We start from the raw sequence: 24,619 nt of genomic DNA, 5'->3' as shown, positions 1-24,619 counted from the left end.
ATAATTTAAAACACAGAGTACATTCTATATATTATAAAAGTTTAAAGTAAAGCTTCTTTAGTGTGCAGACATATTATACAAAGTGCATTGTGACTGTAACTCATCTTACATTGTACAAATAAAGAAGAAAAAAAAAAGAAGCATTGGTGATATGGTCAAGGAACACATCTCTATAGATATACGATTCGTACTCCTAAAATGATACGAACTTTCTACCACCTGAGCGAGACCTGTTCCTAAAAACTTTAAAGTCTCGAACCCAACGCACCATAAGACGAGATATAAGTAAGTAGTCAGCTGATTATACAAAGGGACTACTACTTATAAAAGCATTTTGTTTGTCGCAGTACCTTTAAAAGATTATTATTGAATATCTAAAAATATCGCTCTGAACTTTTAAATTTGAGAAATATAAGTTTAATAGGAACTTATATTTAGAAAAATAAAACAAATATTTCGTATGTTTAATTTATTGAATAAGATATATCGGATATTGTATTTTACATTTATTATACAGTAAATAAAATTATATGTCGTATATAAATTACATGTTTTGTAAATAATTTTTCTACATACATAATTATTTAGCTAGTTTTAAAAAAGTGCAATTACGTCATATAGTGAAATCATTAACATAAAAAATAATTTACGAACATATTTAACTAATAAGTACTTAAATTTAAGTATTTATGAATTATAGAAATAAAAATCATAATATTACATTTGCTATATTTGATTTTAATTAGTGTTTTGTTCATACTACTTTCAGAACTACCGAAACTGAGTCTATACTGATATCATTTTCGGCAACACACTGGTATGTACCACCCTGTCTTCGGCTTACATTTTGTAAAACCAGTTCTAATCTGCCCGAACCACTAAAATATACAAAAAGTTGATGGTTAATTATATTTAAATCAAAGTAATTTATAATTGACAATTTAGATCTAGCTTAGACTTGTTTATACTTATACACAATTGAATTAATTTTGTTGAGCTGTACGATAAAAACAACAACACGAAGGAACAAGGCAAAGAGAACCTGCAAACTTGTTACCAGAAAAAAGAAGACGAAGATAATAAGTTTCGTGCTTACAGTCACATGCTTGTGCCCATACGCCACGACATGAACGCGGCCTTTGGCGATGGCATCTCTTTATAATATATTTATTATTAATTAATTTCAAAGGCTAATTGACATTTCTATAATTATGTTTAGTTTTTCGATAGTTACCTCAGAAGTACAGTAGTTTTAAAGTGAGGTGTCATGTACTGCCATCTCGTGGAGGGAACAGGGTTGCCATATTTTATGTTACATGGTAACACTAAAGTCATATTTGTTTTAACTGACAAGGTTTCCCATGGCAAGCGTTCTATATACACGGGTACTAAAAAATAAAAAAAAACATCAATATATACTTTAACATTTCTACAACATAAATCAATGTAATTGTTTGAAACGCCAGAGAGGAGGTAGTGAACGATCACTCTGTTCACTCACAATAATGAGTGCCACGCCGGTCCTTTTATAACCAGATTAGTGTATATATTGTAGATAGATTAACTCGTATGTATTTTCCAAAGGGGAAGTCTAATTTAAATTCTATGAAAATGTTGCCAGAGACTTACAGATTATTAATTTCATTTTCACATGTTTACAACATTTTACACAATCACGGCATATTTTAATAGCCGATAGCCGGTATAGAGAACCTAGTGTAAAGACACTTCGTCTTCCACTTTTCACAAGAGTTCGAGACATTGCGTATCGGGTATCGAGCTCGGCGCCTTTGTTTTACTAATTACCTATTTATCAACACACACACAGAAGAGTAGGCAGAGGGAACCTAGTGTTAAGACAGGCAGAGTGTTGAGTGGCGGAACTCAACACCAAAGGGAAGAAATGAAAATAAGAATTTAAATAAATATTTAATTTTTATATATTTCAAAAATTATATAATAGACTCACCTAAGACATTTAAACTCACTGTTCTTGTCGCACGTCCCATGACGTTCTCAGCTAGGCAATGATACTTTCCTGAATCATGTAACCCAGCGAGAAACCTTAAAATAAAATAATTTCTAACTAAGAACTATAGGTTATTATTGCATTTAATAAAAAAAAGTAGTCTTACATTTTTAAACATTTTCATAATACATAGTGAGAGAGTTTCGAGATAGTGAAATGGATGATATAAATGATACTACTTAGAGCTTATAATTTATTAATCTATAGAATTATTTATGAAATTATTTTCAATTTTCAATAGAGAGATGCGTTAAGCAAGTTCATTTTGGGTGACGTTTTCTAACAACAAACTTTGCAAATCGTTGCTCAGCAACGGTCGCATAGCGACGGTTGTTATTAACATGGCAGAATAAATTGCATGTCAAATTAATAAATATTTTAATTTATTGGTATATATCGAAAATATTACAAATATGAGAAAAAAAAGTATCCCTATGTTGATCCCGAGACCCTCAAGTATCTCTATATGAGTATTTTATCACAATTGAATTAAAGGTTTAGCTCTGATTGCGTAAAAGACAGACAAACAGACAGACAGAGTTACTTTCGAATTTATAATATAGGTATGGATCATAGAGAAGCCTAGACAAAAGAATAGAATGGATGACCGCCATAGCTCTCAAAATGTGCAAGCTGAAGAAGTGAGGTCATATTGTTGCCCAACTGATAGGGAGGAATGGTCCTCAAATGGTGACCACATCTCTGCAAAAAGAGTACAAGCCGCCCTCTAACCAGATACACTGACGATATCCTGGATATTCTCTGGATTACCCTAGGCCTAGCTGTGGACTTTATGGAATTTACTCATGAGCAGTTTCATATTACGACAACGAAATTACTTTTTATATGATCGAGGGTTGCCTCGCCTCGCGGTTGTTAAGCCTCTTTCATATTATAATATTACTCTTAGATAGGTGACGTCACTTTTCAGTGTTTACTCATTTCGCTTTATGACAAAACCTGATGTCTCTATTCCCACATATCATCGAAAACACGAAGATTGCTTAGTTATTTTTTGAACGCATAGACCAATGTGTTTACGCCAGTATTTCTCAACTGTCTCTTTCATGTGCCTAACTTTAAATAATTGTTTTAAATTGACATACGTATCAACGCATATTAAGAAATGTAAGAAACCTGTGAGTGTTTCTGTCGTCTGTACGGTGACGGTCGTCCAAATCGATAATAACGTCGTCCTGGTACATATCCCAGTAGACTTTCGCTTTAGGCACAGCATCTACATCACATGGTAATTCAACTAAATCACCAACTCGAGCAGTTTTTTGTTCGTCGCCATTTTTAATCTTTGGTGCGTCTGTAATGACGAAAAAAAAATCAGCTTCACGCTGTATCCTGCATGTAGCAGGATAGCCAGAGGCAACATAGTAAAACTCAACGCCGCGTTTGCCTTGGCGCCAGAGAAAAGAAATGGAAATATTGATAATACTAATAAACCGTCGCGTTCTAGTCACACCCATGTGCTCCGGCGTCATGACGGCCTCTAATAACGAAAAAATTGTGCAAAAATTCTTTTCAAAACTGCCAATTAGATATTTATAGCTGTTGCGTATCGACAAGTTTGCAACTTTGTACTTTGAAAACCAGGGCAAGAAATACATTGTAAATATAATTTTTTTTCAAGTACAAATCAAATAAGTAAACATTACGTGTGCAAACAGATACTCTATTTAGCTTGAACTGAAAAAAGTTTTAAAACTATTTTATACCGTACATTGCACTTTTACTGCTACTTCTTTATCAACAGCTCCTAGTAAGTTAACTGCTTCACAAACATAAAACCCCCCATGGTTTGTATCAGCGGACGATATTTTCAAAGACTGTCCTTCAACGTATACACCATCTGGGAGGTTGTCGAGGTCCCCATCTCTAGATTTGTATTTCCATGTCACTTCCGGTATTGGTATACCTTTCACAACACTGTAATAACATTTGTCATTTAATTTTTAATCTTTTTTATTATAAATCCTTAATACAATTATTATAATAAATTATATATATTTCAGATATTCGATTCCAGTTCAATATAATATATATTGATATATTGACATTTAAATATAATCTTAGCATATTATTATTATTAACATACGTGCAGATCTGCTCTGTTGAATCTTTAGGTTTTAAAATAACTTCTGATTTTTGTATATATATTTCAGGTGGTTCTAAAAAATAAAATAAACATATCTGTTAATTACAAGATTTTTTTTAATATTTTATTATTAATAGGCTGCGGTAAAGACACAGGCTGACTTAATACGATCATTGAATGGGGTCACATTTGTCTCGGGAAATTTATTTCGTTTCATCGGTATAAAGCCCTCATTAGTTGTCATCATTGACCATATATTATATAATTATATACTTATATAGTTCTAAATAATATTATATTATATAGTTATATTATATAGTTATAATTAATATTATAAAGCTGACTAAATTGTTTGGTAATAACTGGAAGTGCAGGTTCAAATTAAAAAAAATCTTTTGTAAGTATATAGTATTTCGATAGTCTATTTATCGAGAATGGCTATATAACAATACGTTATGATATGTCCTGGAGTGGAATGACAATAAAAAAAATGAAAACACGGCTTAAGAGCTTCGTTTGCGTATTGCTTAGGTACTATTGGTTATTTGTATTTTATATTTAAATACGCGGACGAAACCGGAAGTAAACGTAGTCTGAAATTACTAATAATGAAATAATATTTGTACCTAGTCCACTTATATATACGTTTGCTATATAATTTCTACTCTCTACAACATTAGATATAATGCACTTGTACTCTCCCGTTTGTTCAATATCCATATTTTCAATTATTAATATATGTTCTTCTGGTATTATATGAACATTCCCTTGGTCTTCAATCAACGTATCGTTGTGGTACCATTTAATTTCTGCATCAGGATATGCATTTGCTTCGCAATGTAATTGCCCTTCATTGCCATATTCAATTGTGATATCTAAAAAAAATATTTTTTTAATTTATAGTTTAAATGGCACTATTCATAAGTATATGGAGGTAAGTGGGTATATGGTATAAATTACAAATTGATATTTGTCTGATATTTTTTTAGCTTTACGCTGTATCCCGTACATAGCAGAGTAGGCAGAGGAAATCTGGCAACTTAGCTTTTAGCTTAGCTTTTAGTTTGCCACGACTTGCCTCAAAGAGTTAACATAAATTTTATAAATTTATATACAATTAATTATTTTCACCTGTTGGATACTGAATAACGTCGAAAGTGAAAGTTCGATTAACATACAAATCAATGGAATAAGCGTCTTCCCCTTCAGAATTTTTACATTTACAAAATATAGTGGCATTACGAGTAACATTCGCAATAGAAACGTAGCTTATATAAGTGGATGGTATTATGAGTAGTGCACTCTGGAAACAAATAAAAAAATGTATTAAAATAATTAAATAATAAATGAGGTCAGTCGTGGCACAGGGGTCAGGGGCACAAAGTGTGACCGTAAAACCGACTGGTTGTGGTTCGATCCCCACTCGAGGAGATGAAATATTTATTTAAATTTATATTTCCATTCCTTCGCTCTGGTGTTGAGATAAAGCGCGGTGTTGAGTTCCGCCACTCAACAAGCAATGCCTCCAGAAATAGATGAAAAGTGGGGAACGAAGGTTCCCTCTGCCCACCTTGCGTGTGGGATACACCGTAAAGCTGAACAAAATAAATAAATCAACACACACACACATTAGATTTCTTTAGGTTGTCAGTTATCACATGTATTTTTTTATTCATGTTACAGATAATATATTAGGTATGTGAGTCATTTACAGCATTTAATTATTTTTTGTATCTTTGAGAATTCCCCATTTTTTTAGAGTAGGCGGAGATAACTTAATCATACATCGCTTCCACAATTTATGTACAAATCAAAATAAATTGCATATATCTGAATAAAAATCAACATTTTTATAATGTTTAATAAAAAAATATAGAATTTTCGAAAATTTTGAACGAAATTTTTGACTGTGTATAACCTGGTATTTTTGATAGGTACATTGTTCTAGAGTTAAGTATTTATATCTATATAATATAAGCAAATATATAAATATTATTATAACACTTTAAATATTATACATACTACTTCCATTGGCAACTACTCGTCTAATATTAATTAATAATTCGTATTACGGATAAAAAATATTAAATACTTCAGATGGTAATGTCTCTCCAGCATCATCTTCCCACCAGATCTCGGGTTTAGGGTAACTGATCACTTTGCAAGCGGTTACGTAACTTGTGCCAAAGTCGATTAAAGGTGGTTCTTGTACAAGTATATTTGGTTTTGGTGCTGACCATTTAGAAGAAGTAACTGTAATTAAACAATTATATATTATTATACATAAGTACGTATTATTATAAGTACTTATAATTATATATATATATACTAGCGGCCCACTCGCGGTTTCACCCGCGTGAACTATGTTATTATTAGATTTCTGTCTCCATGACTACGTCCTAGTGACGTTTATGCAAAATTTGAGACTCCTAGCATTTGTAGTAACGAAGTTTCATACAAACTTTCGACCACAAACAAACCCCTTAGAAATCGAATATTGCAAATTCCCGTCTTAGCGAGCACACGTCCTATAAGTAACTCCTATGCAAAATTTGAGATTCCTAGCACATGTAGTTTCTGAGATTTCGTGATGAGTGAGTGACCTTTCGATTTTATATATATAGATAATTATAATTTATAACTTGTTATGTTAATATTTTTTATATTTTTTACCCTTAAAGGATCATTTTGTTGTCCGTCTGTCAAGATTATTTCTTCCCAGATCGCGTTATAGTATCTAAGTTAAATTATGTATATATGCAGGTCTACTTGGAGCACAAAAAAGTAACCTTCTACTCGTAAGTCAAAGCTATCAAAATATACAAGCATTTATACCCACATCTTCTTTGCTGCATTTTGTATGAAACTCGCCCCATAATCAAAACCTAAAGTACCTTCGGTGAGCTTACAGTTACGAAATTTGACACGAAGTGAAAACTTATAATATAACTAAAGGAAAAAAAACGAAGAGTGCGGAATTTCAAAGAAAAAAATAATTACAAACTTATAATTGTATTTTATTTCATAAAATATGAGTGCATATGTTTTATTAGCAGTGTAATTAAAACTAAGATAGGATATTTACTAAAATATTAATTTCATGCAAAATGAGTGCATACGGCCGCAAACTTAAGTTTGTCATTCTCATAAGTTGTACAATCCTCACGGGATCGTCGGCGGGAGAGTCTCACTCACACTCGATCATCTTTAATAATTAAGTACAATATTACCTATTTCTTGGGGTTGCAATCGAGGAGTTTGACCACTTATCTCTTGATAATTTATTTTGTCCCGACATGTTACCTAAAGGAATAATAATGATAATAAATAATCTAAACAATATCAGCTTCACGCTGTGAGCGCACATCGGGATAGGCAAAGGAAACCTGGTGTTTAGACACTCCGTTCCCCACTTTATGCCGAATTCTGGAATGTATATTTTTACATTAGATTATTATCTAAATCTCATAAAAAAACTTTTCTGTCCCAAATTATTTTATTTTCTTATCTTATGCCCTTTTTGTGAAATTCAAATTTATTAAAAGCAGTAATGAATGATTTGGTTGTTAATTTCTCATAGTTGTCTAATTTTATTTAGCCTCTCACTGTATCCGAAGCAAAAAAACTTAGATAGATAGAAAAAGAACTTACTGTTATTCTAAAAGTAGATTCGAGTGTTATAACTATGTTTGCTACAACATATAAGCCCTTGTCTGCTCCTAGGCTGTAAAATTCTAATTTTACTGGTTTTTCTTCGTTCTCTTGTAAGTGGACTGATATTAATTCAATACTTGAAACGTCCGGAAGAGATATTAACATGAAGCTTTTAATACCTAAAAATATATAATTACTATTATATATTTCACTTTTCATCACAATTTTCATGAGAAAAATAGTGCAGTGGATTCCCGTTGCCTTTCGAACCAGATATTTTCTCAGCCTCTTCCATCCTAGCTAGTTTGGGATAGGTCTAGAATGGTTATTCCGCCATTGATATGGTGGCCGATTACCAGCGCGATGAAAAACATTTTTTACAAAACAAAATATTAAAAATTTTAAGATTAATTAAATAAATTATAATTTTTATTACTTAAATGCTTAATTAAACTTAATTTTTATTACTTATAATTTTTATTATTACTACCTGGAATAGGTTTTGATGAGGTTTCTTTAAAACTAGCCGGTTGCAATGGAGAAAATCCATACTGAAACTGCACTTCTTTTTTTGTATACAATGTTGCTATTGCTCGTCCATAGCAATTTACTTCGGTCATATATTCTCCTATTTCTATATTTGGTACGCGAACAACCTAAAATGAATATAATAAACTTATGCTATATTAAATGTATATTTAAACATACTGCTTATTTTTTAAATTATAGTTAGTAAAATGTTTTGGGGTCAGGGTCTACCCTCCTACTCAACCTACTCCACTTTGCACGGTCTTTTGCGACCTCGGTGGTTAGACCATGAAGACATGTACTTAAAATAATAAAACTAGATAAATAAAAAATAATTAAGAAAAACAAAAACCCCGATTGCATAAAGAAAAAAACAAGCCCAATAGTTTATTAGGATTTATAATATTATTATATATTTATAATATTATTATATTACCTATAAGTAATAGCCCTCCCTTAGGGAAAAAAAGAAATAATTTGTCTTCAAATAATAAAATACTTTTTGTCCATGACCTAGGGAACTAATACATGATGACTAAATTAGAATTAACTAATTTAAATCAAAATAAAACATCGCGATTCCACTTTATTCGTTTCGGAGAATTTAAGAACACACAAACAAGCACAAACGTACATACACACACTTACTTTAGAACACGTGCTTGATGGCATACGTGTCAAATTGATAACCTCCTTTTTAATGTTAGTTAATGAACAAGGAACTAAAGTAAAATAGGTGTAACTATTATTTAAATGATTTATTTAAATTTTATGAAGTGCACTTACGAGCATTCTTCTTGATTCAACAATTTTCTCTATTCTCATACTATCTCCATAGATATTTTTGATTTGTAACGTTGCATTAATAGCAGAAATGGAAACGACGAGGTCTTTTGTATAGGTGTCAATAGTTATCTAAAAAAATAGTGGAAAAATAATAATAAGAGAAGAATTTAAATGTACAATTAATACTTTGTTTCATAGGAATAAGACTTCTTACTTATTATTATAATATGGCTAATATGACAAAAATTATGTAAAAGAACGACAGAATTTTATTCACGAAAGCCAACTCTCTCTCTTTTAAGTTATAAATCTAAAAGATAACTTACCGTTATTTGTTTGTTATTATTAAATTCTGTATGTGCGACGTTGGTCCAGTCGACTTTTGTGATTTCTTTTATATATCCCAAAGCCTGATAAAACAATTATTATAATATTTTCTTATTTAAACTTAACTTAAACAAACAGTAACATACAAATTAAGAAAACAAATAAATACACGAACATTTTTCAAATTATTAGAAATTATATGTATTTTTTAAGATTTTTTTTTTTTATGTACAATTAATACACTCAAGATAGAGACATGAGATAATTAACATTTAGATCTATTTTAAGAGACCTAAATAATTAATAATTTTAAAAATTCTTTTAATAAGTAAAAAAAACTCCCAAAAAATAGCATGAAATTGTGTATCATTTATTAAAAGATTTGTTAAACATTTTTTTTTCATATACCGTGTGGCTCTGCCTACCCTGCTATTGTACCCAAACACCTATTTTTTATTATAAACCTAAACAACGTTCAACAGCCGCCATTACCTTTCTTTTTGGCTTTCTCTCTCTAAATCTCTTTCTTTTTTATTGTAGATATTAGGCGTTTATAGAATAGTTAAAATATTAAATAATAATAGTGGTTAATATAAAAACACGCTGTATATGTTGAAACTTACATCGCCAAAACTGCCCATGCTCAAATGAAAAATGGATCCGCCACAACTACTAGTTATTTCATAATAAGCAGTATCTTCGTCGTTGTCTCGAATATCTTTATTCTTTGTACATTCACCACTTTGAAAGATGACCACCTGAAAAGTAACAGCTAGTTTAGTGATCGACTGTAAGCACGACAGTCGTGGCTTCAATTCCCACTTAGGCTTATAAAATGTTTTCACTTTCTCACTGGTCAAAGCGCGTGAAAGCTAAAAATATGAAAATAATTTTAAACAAAAACATTCGCTTAAGTAAAAATCGAACCTATAATCATCGATTGCGTTGTAACTAACTGAGCCATCACGGTATAATGACATCATGCCCATATATAAAAAATGGTATGAAGAGGATGTGGTTATTTACATTACAATATTATCATACATTTCGCAGGAAGTCAGAATGCGTACATAAAGCTTTTATAAAAATTGCAATAAAACAATAGAATATTTAAAAAAAAAATACAGTCGTTAAAAAAAGTACATAACCTCCTTTTCTTACAGAAGTCGGTTAAAAAAATGCAATCCGCGGCTTCGCTTGTTTGGACTATACTAACACAACATGCATATATACTTTTTAGAATATATATATTTACTTTTTACTTAGAAGCGCAGGTTCAAATCCCGCTATGTTCAACATTTTTATATGTTTTCTAACAAATATTTTTCTTTAAAAATGTAAAAAAGTATGCATTTAATATACGAGGACATCAACTTTGCTCTCAATCCACTGATTATTAATGAAAACCACATTAAAACCCGTTGATTTTGTTTCTTATCATGTAAAGATTGACGTATAATAGACATACTGAAGCTAGCGTTCACAGCTTAAAAAATACAGCAAGACATAAAACTCTACCTGGCTTTTTTTTTCTTGGCATAATTTTTTTATTGAATCCAATTGCGTATATTTGTTGGCTTGCGCATCGCTAAACACGTAAATATAGGATTTGGGCAGGCTAACTCTAAGCGCTTTTTCTATCGCCGCCAAGGAGTTTTCATGGCATTCATCCCCTCCGCCAACGTCCATTACTTCTATTTTGTCCATGATACCACCTGTACTGTGTGATACTAATGGTGGACCCACGTCTGGAAGTAAATAACAAAATCAATACGTAATACTAAAATGATATTTTATCTAAACACGTGCATGTTATTTAGACATCGATGTAGATAAATGTATATATCACTGTATGAAATTATTTGTATTTTTTTTCTGCTTTAAGCTGTTAAAACATTCCATTCCTTTCTTTCCGCTCAATTCTGCAGGCATTGTGCGTTAAGTGGCGGAACTTAACGCAGCGCTTTGTCTCCCGCCTCAAGAATTCTGTGGAAAGTGGGAAATAGAGTATTAATGAGGAACGGAGTGTCTGGACATTGAATTTCCAGGTCCATTCTGTCTACCTTGCAATGTGCGGGCAGCGTGAAGTTAAAAAAATATTTAGATGTTCGTGTTTTAGTACACGTTTGTTCCTAGACATGTTTTAATGAAACTTTTATGTTGCTTCTAAGAAATTATAAAAGCTTTAAGAAAAAATATTGAGTTGAGTTGAGTAATTTGCAGGCATCAGTCAATATTATAAAGCATACGAGTGTATAATGTACGAGTGTATAACAGAAATTGGGGAAACTTAGTCATGAAACGTTCGAAACAAAATTAATTAAGTTTTTCTTTTGCTTGTATCTCTTTGTATTTATATATAACTTTAAATAAAATTTTCTATTCTTAATAAAATCGAATAAATGGTTTCGGTCTGTTGTATAATAAAAACTAACTTACCTTGATCGCCGAATGGTATCAAAATGTAATTGGCCAGGTTACTGGAGCTGACCGCGGCTAGGACAGGGCGTAAGCTCATCTTCAAAGAATCTATTTCATATCTCATAGAGGCTGTGGTGTCCACAACGAGGGTAAAACTTCTTTGAGAGGAGACACATTGTGAATATATTAAAAGTGTAAGATATATGAAAATTATGTTAGACATGTCTAATGTAGGTAGGTACTTTTGTTGCAAATGGCATTCAACTAATGGAACATGTGTACGTAGAAATTTCTTATCACGTATGATAAAGTTCATTATAATTAAAGGCAAGTATGTGCATAATATAGAAGAACAAAAATTTTAAGATATAAAATATTTTACAAATATTTTTTATTGCAAAAATTCTATTTCAAAAAATCTATTCTTTTTTTTTTAAATTGGACGGACATAAGAATATAAAATTTGGCATGACAAACATTTACATTGAGTAGGAGTACAGAAAGCCTAAGTTTTTATGATAAAGTATTACAAGTATTTTAAATTAAATTTAATTAATATTTATATAATATCACCTTAAAATAATTATTACAAAGAGGATGTGGTTGTTCACAAGTACTACTATAGGTATATAAATTAATTAAATAAATACAAGAAATATATAATATATAATGATGCATATTATAAATAGGGGCGATGTATGACTGTAAGCACAACCGTTGTGGGTTTGATTCCTATTGAGTGAATGAAGTATTGACTTCCTTATTATGATAAGAAAACAAAGAGCAGCGTTAAGTTCCGCAACTGAACACGCAATGTCTCGATAATTGGATGAAGTTTTGGACACAGTGTCTAATCACCAGGTTTTCTTATGCCCATCCTGCTATACATGGGGTACAACGGAAGGCTAAAAAAAAACATGTGTGCGAAGTGACATTTGTTCTAAACTCACGTGTATCTTACGCATTAACGGGTACATCAGTTTAATTAGATATCTAAAACATGTTTAACCTACTATCTATTTAGATTTTCACGATCTTATTTTTTTTCTGGGTAACCTAGTGTTAACACACTCAGTTTCCATTAAGACACTTTAGTTCTCCACTTTCCGCCGAAATCTGGAAGCATTGCATGTTGAGTATATTTTAAATACTTAAATTATCCAGTTGTTAGTTGTTGTTCAATACAAAAAATAAACTAACTTTATTTTATTTATTTATTACGTTTATTCGTAGTAGGTGTTATCTATTTTTTTATAATTTTACAGGATTGTCTTTTTTCCTTTTTGAGAAAAAAAACCCGGTTCAAAAAAAAGCGTTTTGAAAATATACGTACGTATTCGATGTATATGTACGAATGCAACATGTTACATACATAGTAATGAAATTGATAACATTATGCCCTCACGTAAGTTTGTTTGCGATTCCGCCAAACGTGGACTTCATAGATAACTGTTGAATTTATAAGAAAATTTATTATTACTTATTTTATTATATAATAATTATATTGAAATACTGTACATTTAACAAGTACAAAATGTATCTTACCATTTACAAAATTGATTTTTTTTGGTCGCATTCATTAAAAAAGGGTAAAATTGTAACAAAAGGTCACTATTAGAACATTTTGTTGGTTTGATCTCCCCTCAAGGAAATGAAATATTTATTCAATGTATCTTTGGATTTCTTCCCTCTGAAGTCGAGGCAAAGCTCTTTGAGTTCCTCCACGCAACACGGAATGCCTCCAGAATTCAGCGAAAAATGGAGAACGGTATACCAATGAATGTTGATAGAGTGAGATCGCAATACTCCCAGACCACCGTCGTTTTAGTAAAATTGAAATTTCGAAGATTAATAGTCTAATATGGAGTTGTGACGGTATGCGTACTTACTAATTTGAAAGTGGGGCCCTTTCAGAGATATAGACTTCGGATTGGTCTGGGTGCTTATAAAGGGTCTTATAAGAGGTCCAAGCCTGCTTACTTAAATAAGTATAAAATAACTAAACATTTTTCTAATAAACACAAAAAAAAAATAAAGGTATTTTTTCTACTTTCACTTTCAACTCAACTTTTTTAACTCTCTTCCGCATGTAGCATGGTAGGCAGAGGGAGCCTAGTGTAAAGACCCTCCGCTACCCACTGTCGCTTGCCGCCGAATTCTGGGCGCTTGCGTGTTAAGTGACGGAACTCAATGCCGCGCTTTGCCTCCACCAACACTGAAGAAATGAAAATAATAAGTATTTAATTTCCTCGAGTGGGAATCGAACCCACAACCTGTCTATTGATATCCCATTGTAGAAACATAACTAGAGTCTATCATAAGAATAATGGTAGATTATTGAACAAAAGCAAGCTGCAAAAAAACACAAAAGCACGTATGTACAGATTTCAGTATATACATACGTATCTGCAATCTTCCCAGGAAGCTAATTATCATTATTTATTTATGGAAGCATTTTAAAATTACAGAGTTTAAATCGTTTCAACATTGTGATAGTACAATTTAAACTAATCTCGCTGTGAGTGGTGGTTAACGCCTTCATTAACGTACAGACCTCGCTGAAGTTATGAGTGACAGAATTATTTTCAGCTAAAAGATTTTAAGTTTACGCGATGTTGCTTAAAAAGTATATTATTGTAGTGATTGGAACTCTTTTTTGTTTAGTGAATGGGCATAAACAAAAGTCCAGTTTAACATTCGTCATAGATGTAACTAATACAATGAGTGATGAAATAGAACAGGTGAAAAGTACCACGGACAACATTTTTGATAATGTTATTAATTCGACAACGAATAATATAGATGATTTCATATTAGTGACATTTGCAGATCCTAGTAAGTACTTTGCGATAGCTAAAGAATATATGTTTATAATCGGATTTGGATCACATCAGATTGACTATTTCCATATTTTTTTCTTTATGACTAATAATGCTTGAACTTCGCTGGGTAGGATTTTCTATATTAATTTTATTAAATCGTATATATCAACGCCACAATCTTACTGTACACTTATCGAAGTTTCGATCTAATGGTAAACTGATGGTGCAAAGATGCAGCTTTATCGATCATAGTTTATTATATTCTATTAAAGAGACCGAAACAAAATTTTCAGTCAAAATGGGGAAAGACCAATAAGTCAGCTCTGGTCTCAGTTTGGAAACATAAACCAAAAAATATAAAGACTTTTTTTATGACATTTCAATAATTAGTAATTAATGTGTACATATATATGTTAACAATACAGATATTTTTCACCAGGTGCCAATGTAACAGTCAAAACCCGAAACAGAAAGGAATTTAAACAAGCATTACAAGATATAGAATTGCAAACTGGAGGCACATGTCCCGAAGCTTCAATGACGGGCATAATATTAGCTTTAAAGAATAGTCATCCTAACTCTTTTCTATATGTCTTCACTGACGCGTCAGCTATTGATTATGAATATGCGCCAATCGTCAAGAGTCTCAGCCAGAAACTATCAACCCAGGTGTCTCTTTATTTTTTTAATTAAGGCTTAAATTTAGAAAAGCTTAACGCATTATCTGCAAATAATTAATTTGTGAAAACTTTACGAATAATATTAAATGGGGGAGTCGAAAGCAGTCAGACCTCCGTTACGTTATAAAATCCTAAAATAATCCTGTGTACATACTCCCACCACCTGCAAGTACTATTATATGTCCCCATATGGAATTTTGGTTGGTGATTACTTTGAGAGTTATTAAGTAAATAATATGTAAAAAATTGTACCGAAGTTAAACTATAAAGCTCATTTTTTATATTTTTATTACTATTATTGCACCTTATTTAATTAATAACTACCAAAGTAACCACCACCCAAACTCGCTATTCCCTAAGTGGTTACCGGTGTTGAGTGTATGTATACAGGAGCTGGAGGAGGTTTCGTAACTCAGCGATGGTCTGGCTTGGTTTGACTTTTAATCCATTATGAACTGTAACAACGATTTACATTGCAGGTGAATTTCCTTTTAACTGGTAAATGTAAATTTGGAAAAAAGGAACGGCATCTTGTTTATGATGAAATAGCTGAAACTACGTCTGGACACATTTTTAATATAAAAAAAGATGACGTTGCTCAGGTAATTTAAGTTCATATAATATATATATATTTACATAATGCGGCGTTAAACTCCGCCACTCAATGACATGATACGTAATTTTTAAATTCGGGCGGAAAATAGTGAATGAAGTGATTTGTAGCTAGGTTCATCATCATCCCGTACACGATGATGATTTGTGAAAGGAATACTTAATTTTCAAACTTTATCTTATTATTTTTTTTCTATGTACCATGGGGTACATACGAATGTTATTTGACGCGTTTATTTCATGAAGATATCTATCTTAAAAAATATTTCTCAATTTCCTGATTCGGTCCTGAAAAAAAAGTATTTAGAAATATATATATTTTAGGACTCGAGCCTGCGTCTTCTAAAAACAAGTTCCTAGAGACACGAATTTGAGTCCCGTTGAAATTTTGTACGTTTTTAATTAGTTTTTGGTCATTATCATAGTGAGATTAATTTATCACACGTTTTTCAGATTATTAATTTCGTTGCTAATAATTTAAAAAGTAAGACTACTGTGTTGAAGCGAAAACTTGTGGAAGATAATTTCGACCAACTGATTCCGGTAAGATTGAAAAAACTTCTTGATAAAAATGTGAAAATAATGATTATGACAAAAAGAAAATATCAATAACAAAAATGATTTTTATACACCACTCAAATATGACAATTGTTTGTTTTAGTTCATGATAGACAGTAAAAATTCCAATGTGTTTTTATGCGTGTCCTCTAGTCATCCACTTTTTTCTGTATATAATTCTAAAGAAGAGCCAATGAACGTTTTAAATGTAGTGAAGACTGAAAATAACACTGTAAGTATAATTTACTTAGGCTTCCTTATAGTATTCGTAATCATAATTAATATATTAATTATCTTTATTAATATTTAGGTTTTTTCTAATTTATACAGTTAATTGTCAGAAGAAATAAATAGAATCGCATTATGATCGAGATGGATAATCAAATCACCATAATCATGACTTATAATTATATCTATTAATGTTGATGATGATTATATAATAATCGAAAAAATCTGTAGTGTCTTTGTAAAATGTATGGATTTCGTATAAAAAGAAGTCATAGCCATATCTTTTACGAACCCTTTTTTAATATAGATAATTATTTTTCGTTTTTGTAAAAGTGGACAAGAGAAAACGCTGATATATGTATATATATGTGTATATTGATTAAACTGATTATATTTTAAATCATTTTCAGATAGTAAGATTAGAGAAAGAATTAAATGGAAATTACTTTATCAAATTGAACCAGAAAACCAGAACTTTAGTAACAGTAACTTCGTCGACTAGTATATGCTTTCAACACGGATTTTCAACAACCCTGCCTACATCTTTAAGCGAAACTTCTATAAAGCCTAGTGGTAGCTTTACAGGTAACTCATAAATTAGAAATCTAATCACTTTCTTAAGTATAGTTTTTGAACATAAAAATAATTATTCAATTATAACTTCAGAACCGCATTATCTACTGATACAACTGGATAACGATGCAAATGATGTTTTACTAGAGAATGCAGAAATAGTAGATATAAATGATATTATTATTTTAACAACTTTACCTTTAACGCTATTCGATGAAGATGAGCAAATTTATGTCACAGAACCCTTTGAAGTACCTGAAGGGATGTTTCGTATAGCGGTAGGTGTTAAATATGGTTTTTTTTAAATCAGCTGGTAAATATTACTTAAGAAGTTATTTAGGTAGCTTATACAGTTAAACTAAATAAATAAAAATATATATCGGATAAAAATATTAATATTTTGGATTTATTTCGTCTAGATTATTGGATATACGAATTCAAACGAAAAGATTAGACGAGTCACCATACCGACGATTCAACGTCCTGACCCTAAAATAGAACAAGAAGGTAACGTTTTTCTTACAAGTCTTAAGATTTTTACTACATTATTTATTTATTGCAGGCCATCGTGCAGTATGGCAGCGTTTGCTCCGTTCCGCTTAGGAATCCGCTCGCCTGCCGTAGTGCCGTGATAAGTTTTGCGACAAAGCAATGTTTTAAATTCGGTTGAAGAGTGGAGAAGGGAGTGCCTTGAAACTAACTTTTTCTTTGTCAATGTCCTGCGGGCGGGTTTCGCTGTAAAGTTGAAAAAAAGAAAATAACATACATTGCTCACCTAATGATTTTAACTTTATATATAAAGACTACACAAGATATTCATATATTTAAATCTAAAATAATTATCATTCTCATTGCAGAGGAAACAAACAAAATAGCACCAGAAATAAATATATTAGCGAAACCTAAAATTTATGTAGATTTTAATAAGAGCATATCCGTAACATGTAAAGTTCACGCGGTGCCAGTACCCGATATTACATGGGTAAATAATTATGGACAAGAAGTGCGGCCCAAAGTAAGCAAAAAAAACCTTAAAATTATTAATATCGAAGAAAATACTTTAATTTCTACTGCATTCTGGAGTTCTCAGTGCGGAAATAATAATCATCGAAAAAAATCGTATTAAAATATTGTACATTTTTATTTCCTTTAAAATCTTTTTTTTTTCATTTGCTATTGTGAGATAACTATGTTTTTATTGTTATGACGATTACTCACGCTTTCATTTTAATATTTTAAAGATAATACATTATGATTTTCCCTATTACGGAAGTGTGTTGACTATTGATAAAGTTGATAAGGAAGGCGAATTGACTTGTAAAGCTACAAACTCGGTTGGCAAAGATGAAAGATCTGTTATTTTAGAAATAAATCGAAATATAGTGGATAGTTCAACAGGTAAAATAACTTTAATTTAATGTTTTCTAAATATTTACCAAAGTTTATTTTGTGTAATTTTGTAATTATAAATTATTCATATACCACGATTATTATTTATTTTCTTTTTTATCTTATTATTATTAACTAATTGTACTATAGTTCCACCACATCCTGCCTATGTATACGAAGTTATTGTAGGCGATTTAGTTCTACAAATACCGTGTAATATATCTTCAGAAGGATCATCGCTAGCAAATATAAAATGGGAATATAGATCAGGAGAAAAAGTAGAGCTACTATCAAGAAAAGGTAATTTTATTTAAAAACAACAAATTTCATGTTATTTTAAAATATATTATAATTTAATTGTAATATTAAATAATATTCGCACAAGCTACACCGATTGGCAGGAGTCACTATACAAAACTGATAACCTTATTTTACAAGCAATCTCATCTTTTGAGATAGGTTACTATTTCATCGACAAATCGCCAACTTATTGTCTATATTCAATGGAAAATTGGCGTAGTATTTGTTGCTTAATTGGTTTGCTTGAAAGCCATGAATGAAGAACTGAACTGAACTGTAACCATCGATCATCATCAATAAACGAACAAAATATTTTTTACAGTTTGCCCTAAATAGTGTTCATCATCACCAGTAGGACTCTCGATACAAAATGAAACCACACGTGCGATCTAGTATCGTACCTTACATATTTGCCAAATATTAAAAAAAAAGAAATATGTTTATTTTTTAAATACATTTACTAAATGGACATAATAACAATAATAAAAAATAAAATATTTATTTCTTTCAGACACAGATGAATATATAATTGATATAAACGCAACTTTAATATTAAATAACATTAACAAAAATTCACAAGGTTTTTATAAATGCTCAGTGGAAAGTCTTGATGGTATTAACTGGATTGAATCTGAAATAATAGTAAACGGTAAGTAATTAGTACGACGTTATAATATTTTTTTAATGACAAACGACGAAAGAGAATTTATATGAGAAGAGAAATAAATAAAATCAAAACAAAATTTAATTTAATTCAGCTAGCATCTAACTATATATCTATTTATTTTCTTGTCAAAATCTACACAAGAAGCTATATTAGAAGCATACAGTGCATTATTTATACAGGGTGGATTTGTCAGCACCACTTTAAATGAAACCACAGTTTTAACTACTCTATAATAAGTCTAATATAATTCAGAAAAAAAAAATCCCAAAAATGAAAAAGTAATTTTTTCAATCAAAATTATCGTTTTAAAATAAAACGCCATTTGTAAAGTATAATATAAGATTAAGTAGATTAATTATTAATCTTTTCTTGATTTTGAAAATAATAAAACAGATTATATTTATTTATGTCTGGGTAAACAATGACTTTTCCAAAAAAATCTTTTATTTTGGAAGTGTTGTTTGTAAAAACTGCTTTTCAGAAAATTTAATTCCACCTGCGTCCAAATTAATGGCGAAGAGTATATTGCCATTGGGAACATCTTTACCTCTGCCTTGTGATGAACAGCAAGATAAAACTCGTTTTAATGGATATGCTCGCTGGTACAAGGTAAATAAAATTTTCCTTTACTAAAATTTCTCAAAATATCAGCCAGTAAGTCAATAGTAATTGTGATGCGACGAAAGAGGTTTCCTAATTATTTATTATAATAAATAATCACTTAGTGTTTGTTTACTAAATGTGTGTGTTTATTAAATTTCTCGATTTTAATCTAGATTAGTTGTATTTCAGGACGGATACTTTATTAAGAACTGTTCACGGAACGATCTTTGCGACTTTGATCTGGTAAATGTAACATTGGATGATAAAGGTATATATAGTTGCCGAATAAGCACTATAGAACGTTCCATATCAGTTCACAAGCAAGTTATTGTGGTCTTCCAGCCGCTCTTTACATACGAAGTTGAAACAATAATAGCGTTTAAAGAAAATGAATTGGCATTTTTAGACTGTAATTCATATGGCTATCCAACACCTGAGGTAGACGTTTCATTGCAATATATTGTGTCTAAGTTTATTATCACAAAGTATTAAAAATAAATATTATATTCCAAAAATATTAATGGATTTTTTTTGTTTTTACAGATAGTCTGGTCTATGGGGTCTCGAATAATTTCAAAAAACTCTACAATTTCTTTTAACATGGAAATTGAGAAAATTGGCATATACAAATGTATAGTAAGTAACGAAAGAGGAAGTATTCAACGTATATTCGAAATCAAAAGCAATAAAGGTGAATCCTAAAATTTAACAATATGGTTTCCTAAGTTTGTCTTGATGCTTATTAATTATGCTTTTTTTACAGAATGCCAATTAAATATGACGTTCCATAGACAAATGCCATTGTTTTTATCAACTTCTTCAGCTTGGATTGTTGGATCCGTACAAATCAATAAGAACATCAAAATAATTTGTTTAAATTCCATCATATCCGATAGTAAGCGCAGCTTTTCTACCATACTTGAAGCGAAATGCCTAGAAAATACATCATTTAAGACAAAAGAATTCGGAAATATCGATATATCTGAATTAAAATGTGACAAAGATGTACATTTGACAGAAAACAAATTGAGTGAAAAAAATTGTGTTAAAGAGCCCTCTGAGCTGATGGGTATTGGGTTTAAGTTAGAAACAGAGTGGATTGGGATTTTTGATGCCTGTATTGATAAAAATACAAATGTTACATATTTCATAAAATATTTTATGAATATTCAAATGAGAAATCAAATACCCAAAGATTATGCTGAAACTCGGCTACTGTCCTTTAAATCAGAAGATGATTTAGGTTGTAGAACAAATGGGGCTTCAAAATGTTGTTTTGCTAGAAAGCAGCTTCTAAGTCCAGAAGATGTGTTGCCAGGGTTACAACAAATTGCAGTATACAATTATAGAAATTTTGTCACCCAGTGGAGTTCTTGTGGTACTGAGGTGGATCATTACTGTTATTATTTTAATGTTTATTTTAAAAATCCCTTTTAGATATTTTAATGTTTATTTTAAAAATCACTTTTAGAGATTCTGTGATGATTAAATGCTTTTTTCACCGTTTTTGTCATCTGTCATATTTAATTTAACATAACATGTTGTAAAACTTATTTATTTCCTTAGTTTCTTAATGCCAATATTTTTTATTTATTCATAGAACTGGGACGAAGTAGGACGAGGCGTAAGATTTCTTTCTACGTCACTAAATCAATATCTTGAAATATGGATAGGAATATCGGAGCTTATAAAAATAAATGATAAGTATGGTCGGAGTCACAATATCCCACGTTACATATGGAAGGTAATAATATTAATAAAATATTAAAAGTTCATAAATTATTAATAGTATCAACTAATAACGTTTAGAAATGCAATACGTTTTGAAATATAAAATAGTTTTTAGTAATATAACAAGAGCTGAACAAAGATAAAATATTTAATTTTCTTTCTTCCAGTTATTGTTATTCGTAAGAATACCTTGGAATCTATTTACGGTTTCTAAATTTTGTATATTAGCGTTATAAGTTAAGGCTTTAAATTTTGAGTTTGAGGTGAGTGACAGACAGTGACAGATTGCGGCTGCGCTTCCCTCTCGAGGAAATGAAATATATAATATTTTGATTTTTCGCTTTGATGTCGAAGCAAAACGCGGCGTTGAATTTCGCCACTCAACACGCAATGTTATCAGAATTCGGCAGAAAATGGACATCACAAGTGTTTTAACACTTGGTTCCCAGGTTCTCAGGTTCCCAAGTAACACTTTTTATTGACTTGAAACGTTGGTAGTATTGACATTATTTTATTTTTTAGGTAATATTTAACAAAAATGGACTCGAGGGGCTTGCAATTATCGTAGAAAATATTCCACAACCTTCGGACCATTCTTGCACAGATGACCCTCCGTGTACAGACGTTTGTAACCAGACGAGTTGGATGAAAAACTCGCAATGGCAAAATTCATCAAAAGGCTGCGTTTTTTGTTGCAGTCTCAAAGAATTTATGAAGATATTTCATTATGAAAATATTTTTCCACCTACAATAAAATTGTTACTATAGTACGAGTACATCATTTAATTACTTTTATTGTTTTAGTCTAGCAAACAAATCACGAGCACTTTTAAACCATCTAGTTATATAAAAATGTTAGTAGTGCTGAAATTTGACTTTTAATATACAAATACATAAATTATAATATAGATATATTACATACAAACAAGATACGCGCGAAAAACATAACCCTTCTTTAGCAGTCGGGAATAAATATTTCATTTTGTAGAGTGGGGATCGAACCCACAACCAGTTGCATTTACAGTCACACACTTGTGCTCTGCGCCACGACTGGCCTCAATATTTTAATAGATAGCTTCAATAAAGGTCAATTAGATCGACGATCGTATGATTTTTCCCATGTTACATAATATATACATACATACGTATATATAGTCTATGGTCAATATTTTTTACTAAGGTCAATAATGATTATCATTAGTAGGTACCTTCTAAGTAAGTACCAGTTTTGGAAGTATAGAAAGCCATCGCCATTGCTTATATTGTATAGAGTTACTCGTTAATCAAAAACAATTGCTTCTATTAACTGAACGGTTTGAAGGGTCGAATATATTTACAATATAAAACAAAAGAATAACTAGACATATCTACTTCGTATATTATGGATGAACTGAACAGAGATGAGATGACTGAACAGAGTTACGAAAACCTGGCTTAAGACCGTTGAGTCGCGGCGGCACTGTTTTTGTAAGCGCGACGCGGTGTGAGTTTGATTCCCACTCGGAAGAATGGATTTTTTAATTACTCTTCATTTTCGCGCCTTGGTAAATAGACCAAGCCTGGCGTCGTTCAAAGTCGTCGTCGTTCGTCGTTCGTAAAAAACTGGACAAGCGCGAGTCGGGCTCTAGGTCTAGAGATTTTTCTAAAATTCAAGCCTAGCTTAGCCAGAGCCCTTTCATTTAATACCTCACTTGAACGGCGGCTTAAATACCAAGTTTTGCCCCCGTTTTAAGATAATTATTTTTAGGATTTAACCAAGTAATCTATTAATCTGTAGTTTTTAGTTCTTTTCCTAAACTAGTTTCAAATAAATTTAAATGGGTCCTAACTGTTAATACTAATGATGATACTTAACTAACATTAGGTTTGTTTTTTCTCCTTAGTTTTATCCATTCGGGTTTTACATTTTTCTATAATTATCTTAATATTTCGATGGTTAATTGAAATAATAAATTATTTTTTAACAAAAAGAAAAACCGACTTCTAACAACGAACTAAAGAGTGAAAAATAATTTTATAAAGATTTTATAATTTTATAATTTTGAACCTTTTAATATAAAAAAAAACAGTCGAATTGATAACCTCCTTTTCTCACAGAAGTCGGTTAAAAAGTGAATTAAGATAATTATAATAATAAAATGTATTATCTCTCAAGCTTTAATTCATTGTTTATAAATATAAGTGACAATGTTTAATATGTGTCATATTATTATAAGTAATATGAAGCGTATGAGAAAAAAAAATTATGCAATTTTTAATAAATTATTTTATATAACAATTTTTGAATGAGTCTAGTAGTTACTATAGTTATGAGTTGGTATAAAAAATAATAAAAAGTTTTTTTTGCAATTTAAGACCTTTTTCCGCATATTGGAAAAGGCAGAAGGAAGATTAAAGTTAAAGTTAGTTAACACTAACACTCCGTTTCTCACCTTAAGATATTAGAGAACCTGTAACTATCGCATTTACAGTTCTTACTTTCTCGACAGTTTTTTACTGTTCTACTCCTCCATGAAGTCTAGACTAAAATCAAAAATCTAAATCAGCTTCACGCTCTATCCCGCATACAGCAGGGTAGCCTGAGGGAACTTAGTGTTAAGACAC

At 30.8% G+C, this 24,619-nt stretch overlaps 2 protein-coding genes across 2 annotated transcripts; one reads left to right on the top strand and one right to left on the bottom strand.

The window, feature by feature from the left end:
• Window positions 1–513: 513 nt before the first annotated feature.
• LOC146533112 (hemicentin-1-like) lies at window positions 514–12,132 on the bottom strand. The gene is made up of 17 exons (XM_085196613.1): window positions 11,871–12,132; window positions 10,950–11,179; window positions 10,055–10,189; window positions 9,431–9,514; window positions 9,105–9,233; window positions 8,281–8,446; window positions 7,788–7,969; window positions 7,367–7,439; window positions 6,229–6,389; window positions 5,268–5,439; window positions 4,763–5,011; window positions 4,137–4,209; window positions 3,762–3,967; window positions 3,167–3,344; window positions 1,970–2,064; window positions 1,235–1,388; window positions 514–878 (listed from the first exon to the last, which is right to left on the bottom strand). Exons 1-17 carry the CDS (start codon window positions 12,073–12,075, stop codon window positions 755–757), a joined length of 2,616 nt encoding a protein of 871 aa, XP_085052739.1. The 5' UTR covers window positions 12,076–12,132; the 3' UTR covers window positions 514–754.
• Window positions 12,133–14,319: 2,187 nt separating this feature from the next.
• LOC146533111 (hemicentin-1-like) lies at window positions 14,320–22,785 on the top strand. The gene is made up of 18 exons (XM_085196335.1): window positions 14,320–14,687; window positions 15,114–15,343; window positions 15,834–15,956; window positions 16,420–16,509; window positions 16,628–16,756; window positions 17,163–17,337; window positions 17,419–17,603; window positions 17,745–17,832; window positions 18,183–18,340; window positions 18,567–18,723; window positions 18,865–19,014; window positions 19,526–19,663; window positions 20,163–20,290; window positions 20,474–20,722; window positions 20,828–20,975; window positions 21,048–21,670; window positions 21,885–22,028; window positions 22,538–22,785. The coding sequence occupies exons 1-18, from the start codon at window positions 14,465–14,467 to the stop codon at window positions 22,781–22,783; spliced, it is 3,384 nt and encodes a 1,127-aa protein (XP_085052461.1). The 5' UTR covers window positions 14,320–14,464; the 3' UTR covers window positions 22,784–22,785.
• The last annotated feature ends 1,834 nt before the right edge of the window (window positions 22,786–24,619 follow it).

This window comes from Heliconius melpomene, chromosome 13 (genome assembly GCF_056956725.1).
Source record: "Heliconius melpomene rosina isolate 202511_hmr_F chromosome 13, ASM5695672v1, whole genome shotgun sequence".
NCBI lineage: Eukaryota > Metazoa > Arthropoda > Insecta > Lepidoptera > Nymphalidae > Heliconius > Heliconius melpomene.
Note: the sequence above shows the minus strand (reverse complement) of the source record. Positions and strands in the feature narration are given on the sequence as shown.

Bases quoted from the DNA above. Each gene is read 5' to 3' on its own strand.
- LOC146533112 (XM_085196613.1), bottom strand. From the start codon at position 12,075: ATGTCTAACATAATTTTCATATATCTTACACTTTTAATATATTCACAA. The intron at 11,180-11,870 runs GTAAGTTAGTTT...ATTTACTTCCAG, and splicing joins GATACCATTCGGCGATCAAG to ACGTGGGTCCACCATTAGTA. The intron at 7,970-8,280 runs GTAGTAATAATA...ATATATTTTTAG, and splicing joins CTCATCAAAACCTATTCCAG to GTATTAAAAGCTTCATGTTA.
- LOC146533111 (XM_085196335.1), top strand. From the start codon at position 14,465: ATGTTGCTTAAAAAGTATATTATTGTAGTGATTGGAACTCTTTTTTGT. The intron at 18,341-18,566 runs GTAAGCAAAAAA...AATATTTTAAAG, and splicing joins GACAAGAAGTGCGGCCCAAA to ATAATACATTATGATTTTCC. The intron at 22,029-22,537 runs GTAATAATATTA...TTTATTTTTTAG, and splicing joins TCCCACGTTACATATGGAAG to GTAATATTTAACAAAAATGG.